The sequence below is a fragment of the Pollachius pollachius genome (genome assembly GCF_949987615.1).
Source record: "Pollachius pollachius genome assembly, chromosome: 9".
NCBI lineage: Eukaryota > Metazoa > Chordata > Actinopteri > Gadiformes > Gadidae > Pollachius > Pollachius pollachius.
The window spans coordinates 15779298-15794176 of record NC_136942.1 but is presented as its reverse complement, the minus strand read 5'-3'; the positions used below and the strand labels follow the sequence as shown (position 1 = coordinate 15794176).

Sequence of the window (14879 nt, the reverse complement as noted above, 5' to 3'; positions counted from 1 at the left end):
ATTGACTGAATCGCTTTTCAACAAGTTTGGCTCCCCCATCCCGCTCTGTATTGCGTATGTCTACCAGAAGGTGGATTGCGCCACCGTGGAAGGAGATTGAACTACCCCCCGCCTCCTTCCCAACTCATCTGACGCTGATTGGCACCGCTGCAGCAAACTCACCTTCTCTTCGTTGTGATAGCATAACCGGCGGGCAGCTGCGGTGCTTGCCACTCGACACCGCCTCGATAACTGACGAGCGCTAGTAGATACATCTGCATGGGCTGGGGTGATTGAGCCTATATGGCTGCAAAGTAACCTTACGCGTGAGGAATGGGTTAATGAGTGTCGCAGCCATGGCAAGATCAACAAACAGAGGCATCACGGATGGCGATCCGCGGGGGTCCGTGTCCACGGGAAGCGGAGAGGCGCGAGACCTCACCGACCTCCGGGAACTGTCTCTCGAGGAGGTGCTGAAGTCCTACGAGCAGCCGATCAACGAGGAGCAGGCCTGGGCTGTGTGCTACCAGTGCTGCGGAGGAGCGAGGGCGCCGCACCCGGCGACTGGTCCACTTTACCAAGTGAAAGACCCGTCCTCTATTCTCCTCCACAGAGACGGGACAGTGTCGCTCCAGCAGCAGCCCTGCAGCAGTGGTAGGGAGAGCTGTCTTTAATTTAGGCTACCTCTGTCGGCACTTTGAATGTTATTGAGGCCTGTATCCATTCCTCACTTAGTTCCAGTGTCTAAAACATACCGCCGCTCATCGTGTCATCAAGTTGATTGTAGAGTTGGATGTAAACAAACGGCCTAACATCCATTCACGTGATGTCCACTGTTTTCATTGTTATTCCCTGTTACTGTTTAGGATCGTACTAAGATTCATTATTCATAGAAGAGCATATCTTCTTCTTCATTTTTAGTCTGACTCACTGATATTGAATAGCCATTCCGCTGAAGCTATATCGAAATTCACATGCAGTTCTCCATGTTGTGCACAAAAATTGCAACAGGGTAAAATTTAAACAACTGGGTCGTTTTATTGACAATGTAATGGAAAATTTTGACCCAAAGTTTCAAATCTGGGAGGCTTTCTGCATCTGTCTACATGGATTTATGCAGCCAAAACTGACGACGGATTGCAGGAAAGCAGGACATAATTAGTTATTATTATACAAATACAACGGTCAGTATTACATTAAATGTTGCTTTACATGGCTAGTGAGAAAGTCAACTTGTGAATGCATCCGGATACAACAATTTTAAGATGTTAAGTATTGTCTTAAACAGAACGTTTTGTTGGAGCCTGCCTTCACCCTCAAGTTGCATGTCTCTAAATAGTATTTCCTGAATAGTTGGAGAACCATGAAGTTGCTTGAGGATGCACAGTGTTTCTGAAGCTCATGAATAGATGCATGACTAAGCAAATCACAGTGAAGCAAATGGATATCCAATAGTGCCATAAATGTACAGTAAAACCTGCATACTCTTCCGCGCCAGTATCACATCACAAGATACATGTGCTCATTCTGGCTATGAAAGTTTGCTCTAATTTGTACCAAATAACTTCATTCAATTGTACTTTGAACAAGTTTTTGTTAAGGAGTTAAGGAGATAAACTTTCTTTGGTATCTTTAGTTGATAACACTTAACTGCCATTGATAAGCTTTTGTGGGACATGGGGTTAAGTATGATGTAATTGTTATTGTGTGTGTGTGTGTGTGTGTGTGACTTTACCATTGTCAAGGTGGGACTATCTAGAATTTGGGCACTGTGAAGGTTATGCTGCAACACAGGAATATTTACCCTTATTTCCTTCTATTTATTCAGTTTTGGGCACCATTTTAGCTCCCTTGTGGACACAGAATGTGACTCAAGTGCCTAAAAAGTGATGTGTGCGTGAATTAGTATTCATAACAGATAGCTCTGATCATCTTGAGAAGACCTCATGGCTGGCTGCAGGCACACACCGTCTCCCTTTGTGTGTTCTTCACTGTCCAGTAACCGTGGCAACTATAACTGCTTTCATTTGGATACAGTACCAGTGAGGCAATTTCGGCTGACCTGCGGACAGTTCTAGGAATGAATGATGCTCTTGGTGTCTGTCATTTTGCTCCTGCTCTGGGGGGTGGGGGTGGTGTGTGTGTGTGTGTGTGTGTGTGTGTGTGTGTGTGTGTGTGTGTGTGTGTGTGTGTGTGTGTGTGTGTGTGTGTGTGTGTGTGTCAGTTGGCGGCTTTGTTGTATAGGAGACCTGCCTCTCATGTACAACAAAGGCCTGTGTGTGCGTTCTGCAGTTAGCACTGCTCTCATCACTCTTTGGACCTGGTCGGATGCTTCTACAGACACATCTCTGTGCCCCGCTTTGGTCTTCCATTCTTATGGGCCGTTTCCTTTTCTTTTTCCCGTTATCCTTTTGTCTTGTGAAAACTATTTATATTCTGGCAACACACGTATTTGTATGTGAACAAATAATTAAATATAAATTAGAAATTCCCAGAATGTCATTTTCTAGGTTCCAGCTTTTCACGACAACTAACCCTTCCCCAATTGGCCCTCCATGCTCTGCATGTTCCTTTGAATCCCAACAGAAAAAACACTTATGTTTCACTTTTTTTTCCTTTTTTTATGCTCAGATTTCATTCCCTTTCTCTCTAACCCCTCCACCTCCTCTATGTTGTTGTTTCTTCCAGCCAGGCTCTGTCCGGCCGTGTTCGTCTCTTGTTTCCCTGCAGCGAGAGCTGCTGAATGAGGAGTTTCAGGTCCCAGGGGTGTGGGTCCCGACATCTGATCTCAGAGAGAGTTTTAACTTTCTGTATTTAACACACACACACACACACACACACACACACACACACACACACACACACACACACACACACACACACACACACACACACACACACACACACACACAGCGCTGGGTTTAAGGGTGGTGGTAACACTGGCTGCATCCTGGTCCTGACGTGGTCATTAAACAGTGCCAGATGGCTCATGAAACACCAGGCTTTCTTATCCTCAGTTCTGACCCACTCATCATGATGACTCAGTGTCGGGTCCTTTCATGTGATCAATGGTTTTAGGTGAATCCCTCACTGACTGTCTCCTCTGCTGTGTGTGTGCAGATGACACGGCCAGACCTTCTCCTCCAGTGGTTGCCGAGCGACAGGTGAGTTTAGGGACAATCCAAGGTCATCATCACACTCATTTATATTCGGGGTGTAGAAACTATCACTGCCACTCAGAAGAGATTAAATGGTTTAAAGTGTAATGGGGGGGGAGTGGAAGTATAAAGAAATCTTAAAAATCTGTTTGATTTGACTGTCCCAGTCAAATCAAACATTTCATTGGGACAGTCCTTAAGATTTACATTGTCCTTTCTTTTGATGACTGTTTTGTAGCAATAGGTGTAGCAAAGTATATACTAATATACTTTGTAGCAAATATAACATGGAATACGTTTTATGATATAAAGCCTCTAATAGCTAATCCTTTTGACATTTAAACATTTAATAAAAGTGTGTTTTATAAATTGTAAACAGAATTCACGATGCATCTTATGAAACCACCTGTGACTCCTTCATTATTTTGCAACAGGCACTATAATTCATTATTATCTTGGTGGACACAACTCCTATCTTTATAGCTCTCTAGTGTCTTCCTCAGCGTTTATGGCCAATCAGATGTGCTTGTCAAACACACCGCATCCCGTCTTCAAACTTTAAAGGGATAATAACCATGCCTAAATCGGAACCAAAACTTGCCTTATCAAACCCCCCCTCTCTCTCCCTCACGGCATCCCCACCAGCTGGTGCGGTCCATGGGCGTGGCCATCTACCAGGCTCTGGACTGGGGCCTGGATGACAGCGAGGAGCAGGAGCTCAGCCCGCAGCTGGAGAGTCTCCTGGAGCGCATGGCGTGCGACGACGGGGAGGCTGACTCCCTCGCTGACGGCGGCGGCGGCGGAGGCGGTGCGGACCGCGACGGCTGCGTCAACGCCACCGCCGACGAGGGCTACAGCGGGCAGGAGGACGAGGAGCAAGAGGAGGAGGAGGAGGAGGAGGAGGAGGGCGTTGAGGAGGGGGTCCTGAGGAGAAGGAGGCCGGTGTACACGTTGACGAAGGTGAAGGCGCTATGCGCGTCTCGGCTGGCCAACCCCGCTCTGGCTGCCGAGCACTACCCGGCGGTCTGCAGGGCCCTGTTTGTGGAGACGCTGGAGCTGCAGACGTTCCTCACCAAGATACAAGACGCCAAGGAGGTGGGCTGTAGCCTCTGCTGCCAGTGTTGTCTGTGTCTCCAAAGGTTACGGGGCCGCAGCCACTCGGCCGTCTGCTATCCCGTAAAGTCTGGTTAGCATAGCAACGCTTTTATGAGAAAGCCCCGGGCCTAATGAATAACAGTTTTCTGTGGTATTGAAGGGCTTTGAGGGCAGCTGTTGCTGATGCTGCAGAGCTCAGGGGGGAAAAGGGGAAATTACATTTTGGTTTGTGTTCCCTTCTGCAGATGCTGAAGAAAATCCGAAAAGATGAAATTCCAGAAGACTCGTCCACCGCTGAACTCGGTGCTTTGAAGCACACAGACTGGGTGTGTGTGTGTGTGTGTGTTCGTGTGTGTGTGCGTGTGTGCACATATATTTTCTGTCGTGTTCGGCCAATCACCTCGTTAGAGGTATGTTGTTCACCCTTAGCCATCCTGCCAATGTGAAATAAATTGGGTCTTGGTGCAAGAATGCAGGCAGTTCGATGTTGGAGCTGAAGAGAAACACTTTCAGTTATCTTTTAACAAAAGCTCAGTTGTTCCTATCATATATTGTTGTATTCTTTTAGGTTTGGACCCTTTTTCCATATAATAGTCTTTCCATCTATTTGATAGGCTTGGTGGCCAGGCATGCCTGGTATCCAACACCTTTCAAAACTCATGTCGATACAGTGTGCCCAGGTCACCTTTTAAACCTGTAAGGTAAAGTTAGTGTACTGCTTTGTATTTATCAGGCTTTCCTTTAATGGTCCCATTTGGTGTGTGTGTGTGTGTGTGTGTGTGTGTGTGTGTGTGTGTGTGTGTGTGCGCGCAGGCCCGCCTGTGGGTGCAGCTGATGAAGGACCTGAGGCAGGGTGTGAAGCTGAAGAAGGTGGGGGAGCAGCCCTTCAACCCCCTCCCCACCGAGTTCAGCCTCACCCCCTTCGAGATGCTCATGCAGGACATACGGTCGAGGAAGATCCAGCTACGCAAAGTCATGGTGAGGGAGGCCAGCGCCAATCACTGAACAACAATTGAACCGGCCCACCTCGTTAGGGGCCCTTTGGAGCTCACTGCAGCTCCAGGCAAAAACAACCAACCATCAGCCGAAACACGACTTTGTGTCGGTTGTTCAGGTTAATGGTAAAACAATAAAGAAATCTGCAAATTAAAGGAATGTCAAATGATTGAATACTGTATGCAGCAACATCTAGTGTGCTTTGCCTGACAACCAACAATAATGTGCTTTTAATATACTGTGTGGCAAGGGCTTTCAGGCCTTTGCTGCAAATTTTGCATGCACTGTCTCAAAGCACAGAGCATTTATGGTGTGTCCAAACTGCATTCATCATCCCGTCCTAAACCCATTCCCAGGTGGATGGAGATATCCCCACCAGAGTGAAGAGGAATGCGCACGAAATGATCCTGGACTTTATCAGGTCCAGACCTCCCCTCAAACCGGTAAGTCCACATACAAGGCGCACGGAGTACGGCCCGTTCATTTCTTAAAGGGGATTTATCTTCATCTAACTCTGTGTCAAATGAGCATAAGAGCGTCGATGCTAATGTGACACGTAATGACCTCAAATCATTCAAGATTTATTTTATTTTGAGAATACTATTTAAGTTGTACAGTCAAGGTGCATGGTTCCCTCTCCTTTCGTGCTAATATTGTTAGCGGTCATCTTTTAGTTTAGGTTCTGTTTGATTTATTGAAGCGAAATCTCTGTCTTTACTGCCTGGTTCCCCCCCCTCCTCTGGTCCTGCTGTCTTTGTTGATGTCTGTATCTGCTGGTGGTGGCACCACCTCTGGGTGGGGCCCTTCAGGTGTCAGAGCGCAGCCTCCCCCCTGCCCCCCAGGAGCCTGAGTCGCTCCACCAGCGGCTCCTGGCAGGGATCAAGCAGGAGAGGAAGCTCCGGCCCGTGGCCTCCCCGCCCTCCAGATGTAAGGACACACACACACACACACACACACACTGACTGACTGACGGAAAATGAATGAAACGTTGAAGTGGAAACCCTCGCAAAGCATATGTAATGCTCTAATATGTAATGGTCTAACTAAAGGGATGGCAAGGTTTTTGTCATTTATTTTTAGTGTGTGTGTGTGTGTCTGTGTGTGTGTGTGTGTGTGTATGTGTGTGTGTGTGTGTGTGTGTGTAAATAACCCACTCCTATTCCTAATCTCATCAGGATCTATAGTTTATGGGTGCAGTTTATACAAAGGTTTTACTGTCCATGAATGACCTGCCGCTAAAGTGCATTAGTCATGTTTTTGTTTTAGTGTGCCTGGAAAGCTGGTGTTGTATTTCATACAATTGATTAGTTATTTACAGACCAAGGGCAATACTGTGTGTGTGTGTGTGTGTGTGTGTGTGTGTGTGTGTGTGTGTGTGTGTGTGTGTGTGTGTGTGTGTGTGTGTGTGTGTGTGTTTATATATGTCTGTCCTTCTAAAGTAGAGATTCGATGAGTTCACACAAACAGCTATTTTCCCAATGAAATTCCTGGAAGGCCCTTTCGTTCTCTCAATCACTGTTTGAGGAACACAACAAACACTAACTAAAAACAACTAATAGTTGGTTATCAATGTCCAAACCTTTCTGATTATTCACATGGCAATCGTTGTGGTTTCCCCTCCTTCCCTCCCTCAGCATTTGGCTCCATGCCCTGCCTTACCCTGCCTTGTCCTTGCAACATGAAGTCGACGTCCTGTATTGACCTGTCTGCGTCGGACGGCGAGCCCCGCGCCCCACCTAGGCCGCGGGTTCGACTCAAGGCCCCCACGCTGGCGGAGATGGAGGAGATGAATGTCTGGGAGGTGAGGCCAGGGCGCGGAGAGATAATAAAGCAGTCCCAATCGGAGGGATTTTTGGCAGATACTGAGAGGCACTGTCCTCTTAGAGAGTACTAAGATCAGCCCACATTCAGTACCATCCTTCCAATATTTCCAATCCGTGATGCAGCATCATTAATTTTCTCCCCCAGCAGACAAGTTATGCATGATAATATATTTTTGGGCTTGTTTGTATTATCAACTCTGTGTTTTCTTTCCGAGCAATAGAGGAAATGAACAATCGTGCGGCAGACTTTGATTGATAGTCAACTGCCAAATATAGTATGGATACGGATCAATATCTAAAAACTTTTATCTACATCACATTATTGATGCACTTTTTTTAATGTTTCAAACAAGCGTATACAAAGGAACACTGTCTTTTTACATTTTAGCTGCTGTGTTTTAAGAATTCCTTTCCTGTATATCCACACACTTTATGTAATTCACATTCAACAGATTAATTCAACACATCTATGTCATGAATAGGACACTAGGGGTCACAATGCCTCATAACAACTTCTCATGCAATGTAACTAAGCTTAGCAGAAGGAAAGTTATTCACTGACTGACTTAATCACTATTGTTCAAAGTTGTGCGAGAAAGACTAGTATGGAAGGCAAAAGGTGGTCTACACAAGCTACTAGGTTGACCTAGGCTTGTTTCCCTCTTGCTTTCTCCCCTCCTTTTGATTCTCACCTGTATCCTTCAATTCTTTGACTTCCTCTTCTCTCCCTTCTGACCCCCCCTACCCATGTTCACATCCGCTTTGTTCTACTCTGCTCACCTCACCCTACACCCCTCTCCTTCTGCTCTCCTCTCCTCTCCTTGCTCTCCTCTCCTTACCCAACCCTCCTCAACCTACCCTTCTCTCCTTTTCGCTGAACCTCCTCTTCTCCCCATACTCTTGTCTCCCTTTCTCTCCACTCCTTTTCTTTCCTCTCCTCTCCAAACCCGACCGTACTCTCCTTTTCTCCTCTCCTCACAACACGCTGCTTTCCTTCCTACTCCCCTCTCCCCCTACCCCCTAACCCCCATCTACCTGCCCTCACCCCTCCTCTCCTCTTCTCTTGGTCTGGAGGAGGAGGACTCCCCGGAGGGAGGGGAGATGCGGAGGGCCGAGAGCTTCCCCTTACCTCTGAAGCGAGACCGCTCCTTCTCAGAGCACGACCTGGCGGAGCTGCGGGGCGACATGCTGCCCCCCCTCGCCGGCTCCCCGCGGCTGGGAGGCAAGGCGGCGGTCAGGCTGAGGGGAGAAAGACCCCGGTCCCAGACCATGACGGGGGCCTTCCCACCACCAGTATACCGAGGTCAGTATGGGACAAGTTGGATTATTATTATTATTATTGTTATTATTATTATTATTATTATTATTATTACTGATTACTTGTAGCTATATATTTCAGTTGTAAAAAGGATTCTCTATTTGCACTTGTGTATATTGCGCCACAAACAATCTTGCTAAAAATCTTTTTTTATTTTATCAAAAAAATAAACGTTATGGTGCATTTACCACTTCTGTCACTAGATGGCGACTGCCTTCAAGCTTTTCGTTGCTAAGTCACGCCCACCTCATGCGTCAAGTCTTAAAAATGTCTTGTGTATGTCGTCAGTCAACGGACCCACAGTGACATAGTTTCAATTTTAATAATTGCTGGTAGGGTTTGCCTAATTAAAATATAATTTTCGAAATCAGCTAATGTGTAATTTGATACAAGATAGTAATGCCAGATAACTGGTTTATAGTGTGACTAAATGAGGGAATGCCAGATAAATGGTTTATAGTGTGACTTTATGAGGGAGCAAAAAGAAGTGGCAGTAACTTTGATGACAGTGTTTGATCAACTCTGTGTATTCATTATGTATGAGTATCTGCCCAATAGTCTGTTTCAGTCTGTTTGATTTCCTGTACATACAGTTGAACCCATGACATTTTTAAACCAATATGTTTCCTGAAATCATTATTTTCTTTATTTAGCTCTGTTTACTCCCATGCATCTTGTTCCATTTCCGTGACGCAGGAGGTGGGCGGTACATAGGCACTGTGTAGCCGCGTGTTTGTCAACCCTCAACCTTGATGAAGGTTGATCTCTTAATTGTAAAGGTTAAATTGACTATAATGTGCACAGTATTGTATTCCATCACTCCTCCTTATTCAATAAGAACTCCATGCAGACGTCCTCTTCTGTATATCCTCCCTGATCCCGAGGCCAACCTCAAATCCAGCATTAACGGAAATTTGATAACCGTTATCTAGCTTGGTGAGTGGTGAGTGAGGAGTCCATGGTTTGATGACATGAATACAGTATGTCAGTCCATTACCGGGGAACTTCCTACAACACATCATGTTCGCGAGGGGGGTGAGGGGGATAACATGTGCTGCGTAATTCAATCTGCAGTGTTTCCATGGCTTGTAATCAACTTGAAAAGATGTGCTGATAGACGAACAGTGAGCCACTACGTTACACCGATGGATGCTAATGCATTCGATTAACTCTATAGTAACAATTTATCGAAAAGCCAGTTTTTTCCATGTATGTGGCCTTTTACAACATCTGTAGGCCTATTGTAGTCAAAAAGATAAGATAAGATGGTGGTCTACTTTATTTATCCCAGAAAGAGTTGGACCTCTTCCTAACCAATTTTGCTGTTATTTCGATGTATTCTGCTTATGGTCAGGTCATGATGTGTATTGACCAAAAGTGGCTATGGGGAGCGTTCACCAGCTGCAGAAGATCTTTTTATCATTTCGTTGAAGTGCTGAAACTCTTGAATATCACACTTTTGGCTTGCGTGACCAAAGAGGCCATCTCAATCTCGGCTCCTGTGCGTGCACTTTTTTACAGTTGCATAATTTAGAAGCTCAGGCAGACTTTCCACCACCCACACACACGCCTCCAGTCGCGTTGCCTGCTTAATTTATCATGACCTCCAACCAAGAAGCCCTTTTGAAACAAGGGCCCATTAGCGTGCCTAGACCTCTAGCTGTGATGTTCTAAGGTACCGATGTCTGAGGCACGTCACCGCAATCAATTGGATAACAGATGGGGACATTATAGCTGTGCTCTCCAGTAGCGAGGGGGGGGGGGCTTTGCATGAAAGACAACTCATGTCTTATGCATGGACCGGTCTTCCTCTGTTGGTCCTTCATCTCAGACTGATTTTGTTAATGTTTTTTTCATTTTTAAAGTATGTATTTATCCCTTGCATCCTTTTTCGAAAAAAATCCATTTCATGTTCTCTATCTCCTCTACCTCCCCTGGTACCTTGTTCTCCTCCTGCACCCCCTCACTCACACCGTTCACACCCATCTCTCCTCTCTGTCCCTCTATCTGTCCATCCGTCTAACTCCATCTGGGCGGCATGTGGCCGAGGAGGTAGACTGGTACCCGGAAGGTTGCTAGTTCGATCCCCGGCTCCTCCTAGCTGAGGGTCGAGGTGTCCCTGAGCGAGATGCCTAACCCTGACTGCTCCCGACGAGCGGGCTGTTGCCCTGCGTGGTTGATACCGCCCTTGGTGTGTGAATGGGTGAATGTTAGGCAATATTGTAAAGAGCTTTGAGTGTTCCCTGGTTATAAAATTGCTATATAAATGCAATCCATTGACCATCTCTCTGTGCCTCCAGCGTCCTACCAAGCCTCCTGGACCCCCACCTCCCCCGCCCGCCTGTCCCTCAGCTCGGTGGACGAGGTCACAGAAACCTCAGAAGCCCCGCCCACAGTTGACAAGAAGAGACAGTGGATGGTAAATAATTATAAAAATAACAATAAGACCTATTGTTGCTATGACATTTGCAGCAACACAATCAGCAACTATTGGGATTTAGAGTATAAACGTGTGGGGCTATGTATGGTAATAACCACATAACCTGGGATTTACTCTTTCCCCCTTGGGGTCCATGTCCTTCCCCATCTAGGAGGAGTTCTGCCACCCAGTGGAGAGTCTTGCCTTGACAGTGGAGGAGGTGATCAATGTGCGCCGGGTTCTAGTGAAGGCAGAAATGGAGAAGTTCTATCAGACCAAAGAGCTCTACAACAACCTGAAGAAGGGCAAGGTACTGGGATAGCAGCGTTCGGGTAATGCTTATACCCTTCAATATGGATTGAGATGGACCACTTTAAGTGTGTGTGTGTGTGTGTGTGTGTGTGTGTGTGTGTGTGTGTGTGTGTGTCCCAGGTTTGCTGCTGCTGTAAAGTGAAGTTTCCTCTCTTCTCGTGGCCGTCCAATTGCTTACTCTGTAAAAGGTTTTGCCCATACATTCTACATGTTCATAATTGAATTGAATTGTCAATGTGTGTCACTTTATACACCTGAATAAAGTGGTCTGTAATATTCAATATATTTCTTTTTTTAACGTACCAGTTCATGTATCATATTAATGCTGTCTTTCCCTGTAGATCGGTCTGTGCCTCCTGCAGTGCAAAGGTAACTGGAATCACTTGATCCACATTGGCCCCCTGTTACCTGTAGGCCTTTTGGCCTGGCTTCCGGACGCATCCAATAGGACTCAGTCGAAACCAATATTAACCTGGGCCCATTGTGCATTTATTGTTCATATTAAGCTTGTGGTTTAATGGTGGCTAATGCTTTTGATTTGTTGCCCTACCCCCAGGCCGTGTGGATGTGTGGTTCTGTGCTATGTAGGTTTGAGATTTTGGGACTTGACTTGTGTGGTTCCCAATTGTGTTTGCTGTGATTTTTTTTTTTGTGTGTGTGTGTGTGTGTGTTGCAATGAACTGACCAGTTGATCTCCTTACCGTATTACCTATTTATAACTTTTTGAACCTTGTATGTTGTTTTGTGCGTGTTAGTGTTGTGATTGGAATGAACATACCTCTGAGAATGGATTAATTTGTGATGCCTGACATTTTTGCCTGCTCATAAACCTGTTGGTTAATGGATGTTGATTTTGTTACAGTCATGCCAATGAACTGCTCCATGCGTCAAACTAGTTATACATGTTGCCCTTTCTCCAGTGCTTGTCATTCATTGCTCTCTATTCCCTTAACCTCTGTGGAGTTGTATGTCTCTTGACATGTCCCTGACCCTCTGATCTCTTCTCTCCGTAACAGATGAAGATCCCATCTAAGAAGATGGCACACATCCCTGTCTATACCTTGGGCTTCTACAGCAGCCCAAAGAGCCATGGCCACAAAAGCCAAGTATACAAGTAAGTCGATGATGTTGTCCTTCAACAGGCCAACAGTCTTAGCCTGACTCCGCCCGCCTAAGTACTTCCATTCAATTTTCATTTCCCTTCAGTACTACGTCTGGGTTTGTGGTATATTCGCGGGTTTTCTCCGTCCAAATTTTGTGCGTCCAATCAGCAAACAGAGGGAACAATGACGTTAAAGTCATCTCTCGTTGACGGACATCTTCACGCATGGTATTTGGTTTGTTTATAGCCAGCGCACAACGTGATTCCCGGCCGGTCCAGGCGCATGACATACGTCACGACCAAACGTTAGCGATTGGTTATGGCAGATCCAGAGTGGCACTGGGCAGATCCAATAGTTTTAAACTTCAACAGACACTCTCCTTCAAGTGAGTTAACGTTTGTCAATGGAGAGAGGCCAGACTCTCTGTGCAAATGAAATGAAGTACGAGAGTCTGGTAGGACCAGGCTACAACAGTCTCCCCAGACGTGTGTGAATCCAGACAGAGGTGGTGACTATCATTAGTGATTGATAGACTAGAAGGGGGCGGGGCTTAGATTGGCTCCATTTAGCTAGCTTTCTCCTCCCCCAACGCATATCTTTACCCTATCCAGTGTGTTCTTTATCCAAAAAGTGTGTGCACATAGGCAGGGTAAGGCCGCAAGATAAATCAATTTCCTTCCTACTCTCTTTCTTGCCTTGTTTCTTACAACCTGCTTAAACTCTAAATATACCAGCCTCTGCCTACTTCATCCAATGGGAGATCACATAATCAAGCCAACGGCTGTTGTATTTTCTCCATCGTTCTGTCTCTCTCTCGGATGATTATGAAAGAGCAGCCTCTCTTCCGAGACCTCTAAGTAGCCATTATGCGATAATTATCCCACCATCGTTAATATCCTCCCTCATTCTGTGTGGCTTTCACAGAAGAGGTGGCGGTGAGGGAGAGGGAGCGAGAAACAGAAACACTTGGCATCCCTATGGGATCAGAAATGTTCATGAATATTTTTTAATTAGTCAATCTGACAATCATATTTTTTTGTTAATCACTATGGTTTAAACCTCATCTCACTGCTTCTGTTTGTTTTGATTGATTTAGTGTGACAATGAGCTTGCAATTTAATTGTGCTTTGAAAGTAGAGAAGTTGATGTTGGATTTTTTATTCTAACTAATTGCATGTTACAACCAGACCAGGTTACAGGGGTTTTCGATGATCAAACCGCAACATATTAAGATCATTATGTTTCTCTTTATCAGTTTTTGGAGGGGTGAAACCAAGGATGCATTGTTTTTTTCCATATGTAATTTTCAAGTGAATGCATGGGTATGCGTGGGTAGCTTACAATGAACAAGTTCATTGTAAGTTTTGCTGATAGTGATCAATGGCCTTGTGCTACATGTTGCCATGTTGGAGAACGGTGGTGATGGCTGGTTTAACCTGTGCCACATTGATTTGCTCAATGTGGCACAGGTATGCAGCCTCACCCAGACCCCAGTCCAGTCAGTCTGAGTCGGGCCAGGTGCGGCTGCTTAAACCAGCCATCATCCCAGCACCATCCCACAGCTGCAGTGTGCCACAAAGACCGCAGAAAGTGCCTAGATCCTTCCTGACCCGACCTCCCCGACCCCAGGTCCCTACGCAGCCTGACGCGCCGCTCGGTCGAGGAGGAGTTCCCCCACCTGTACGCGCACGGCTGCACGCTACGCGACGTGTGCGCCGAGTGCACCAAGTTCGTGGCGGACGTCATCTCGTCCAGCCGCCGGAGCCTGGACCTCCTCAACACGCCCAAGCGGGAGAGCCGGCCCGCCGCCCGCCCGCCCCAGGCCGCTCCCTCGCCTCGCCCGCTGTCGGCGCCATGTCCGTGGGGCGCCCCGTCGCAGCCTCGCCCCGGTGCCCCACGGAGGCAGCAGCTAGCCCAGCCCGACGCCGCCCTCCCCAACAGGGCGGGAAAGTGATCCGAGAGCGTGCCGCTACACTGTTTTGATTGAATGAGCTAGCCCCTAACCCCCTCTGCTGCCACCACGCGCCCCCACGAACCCCTTCTCTCGATACTCGAATCCAGCACCAGTGTTGGAGCCCCCAACCAACCCCTCCTCTGGACACACACACACACACACACACACACACACCGCCAAACGCACACATATACACACAAGCACACATGGCCAAACGCACACACACACACACACACACACACACACACACACACACACACACACACACACACACACACACACACACACACACACACACACACACACACACACACACACGGCCGGACGCCGGCCGTGACATGTTGCCTTGATTATGTTGTGAATGTATTATACCCTTTAGCATGGCCAGAGGCACAATCAGTGCAAGCTCATTGGGGACATAGCCTTTCTCGCTTGGAAGGTGGCCTACTTTGCGGGTCAGTAGTGGGTGGGGATTGGCCCCACAAGGTGTGGGTGGATGGATGGGAGTGGGGAGTGGCGGTGACCTCCTGAATGTATGGGACATTTTATTGGATCACTGATGTAAATAAAGCTGAGGCGAAACACGCCCCGCGCTCCTCCCACCCCCCTTCGTCGCCTCACTACCCGGCGGATGTCTGCAATCTGCTCAAGGGTTTTGTAAACACGGAGTCAACCTCGACTGCAATAAATAAAAGATCTTATCAACAAACGCCACCCTCGCT

At 46.9% G+C, this 14879-nt stretch overlaps 1 protein-coding gene across 1 annotated transcript; it reads left to right on the top strand.

Annotated features, from left to right (window-relative positions):
* Positions 1-335: 335 nt before the first annotated feature.
* On the top strand, positions 336-14157 carry spire2 (spire-type actin nucleation factor 2; the record flags this gene model as incomplete). The annotated part of the gene is made up of 15 exons (XM_079744092.1): positions 336-633; positions 3100-3143; positions 3783-4232; positions 4478-4558; positions 5046-5210; positions 5585-5671; positions 6038-6155; positions 6863-7029; positions 8126-8354; positions 10670-10788; positions 10961-11098; positions 11221-11288; positions 11442-11469; positions 12117-12214; positions 13833-14157. 15 exons carry the CDS (start codon positions 336-338, stop codon positions 14155-14157), a joined length of 2415 nt encoding a protein of 804 aa, XP_079600218.1.
* Between the last annotated feature and the right edge of the window lie 722 nt (positions 14158-14879).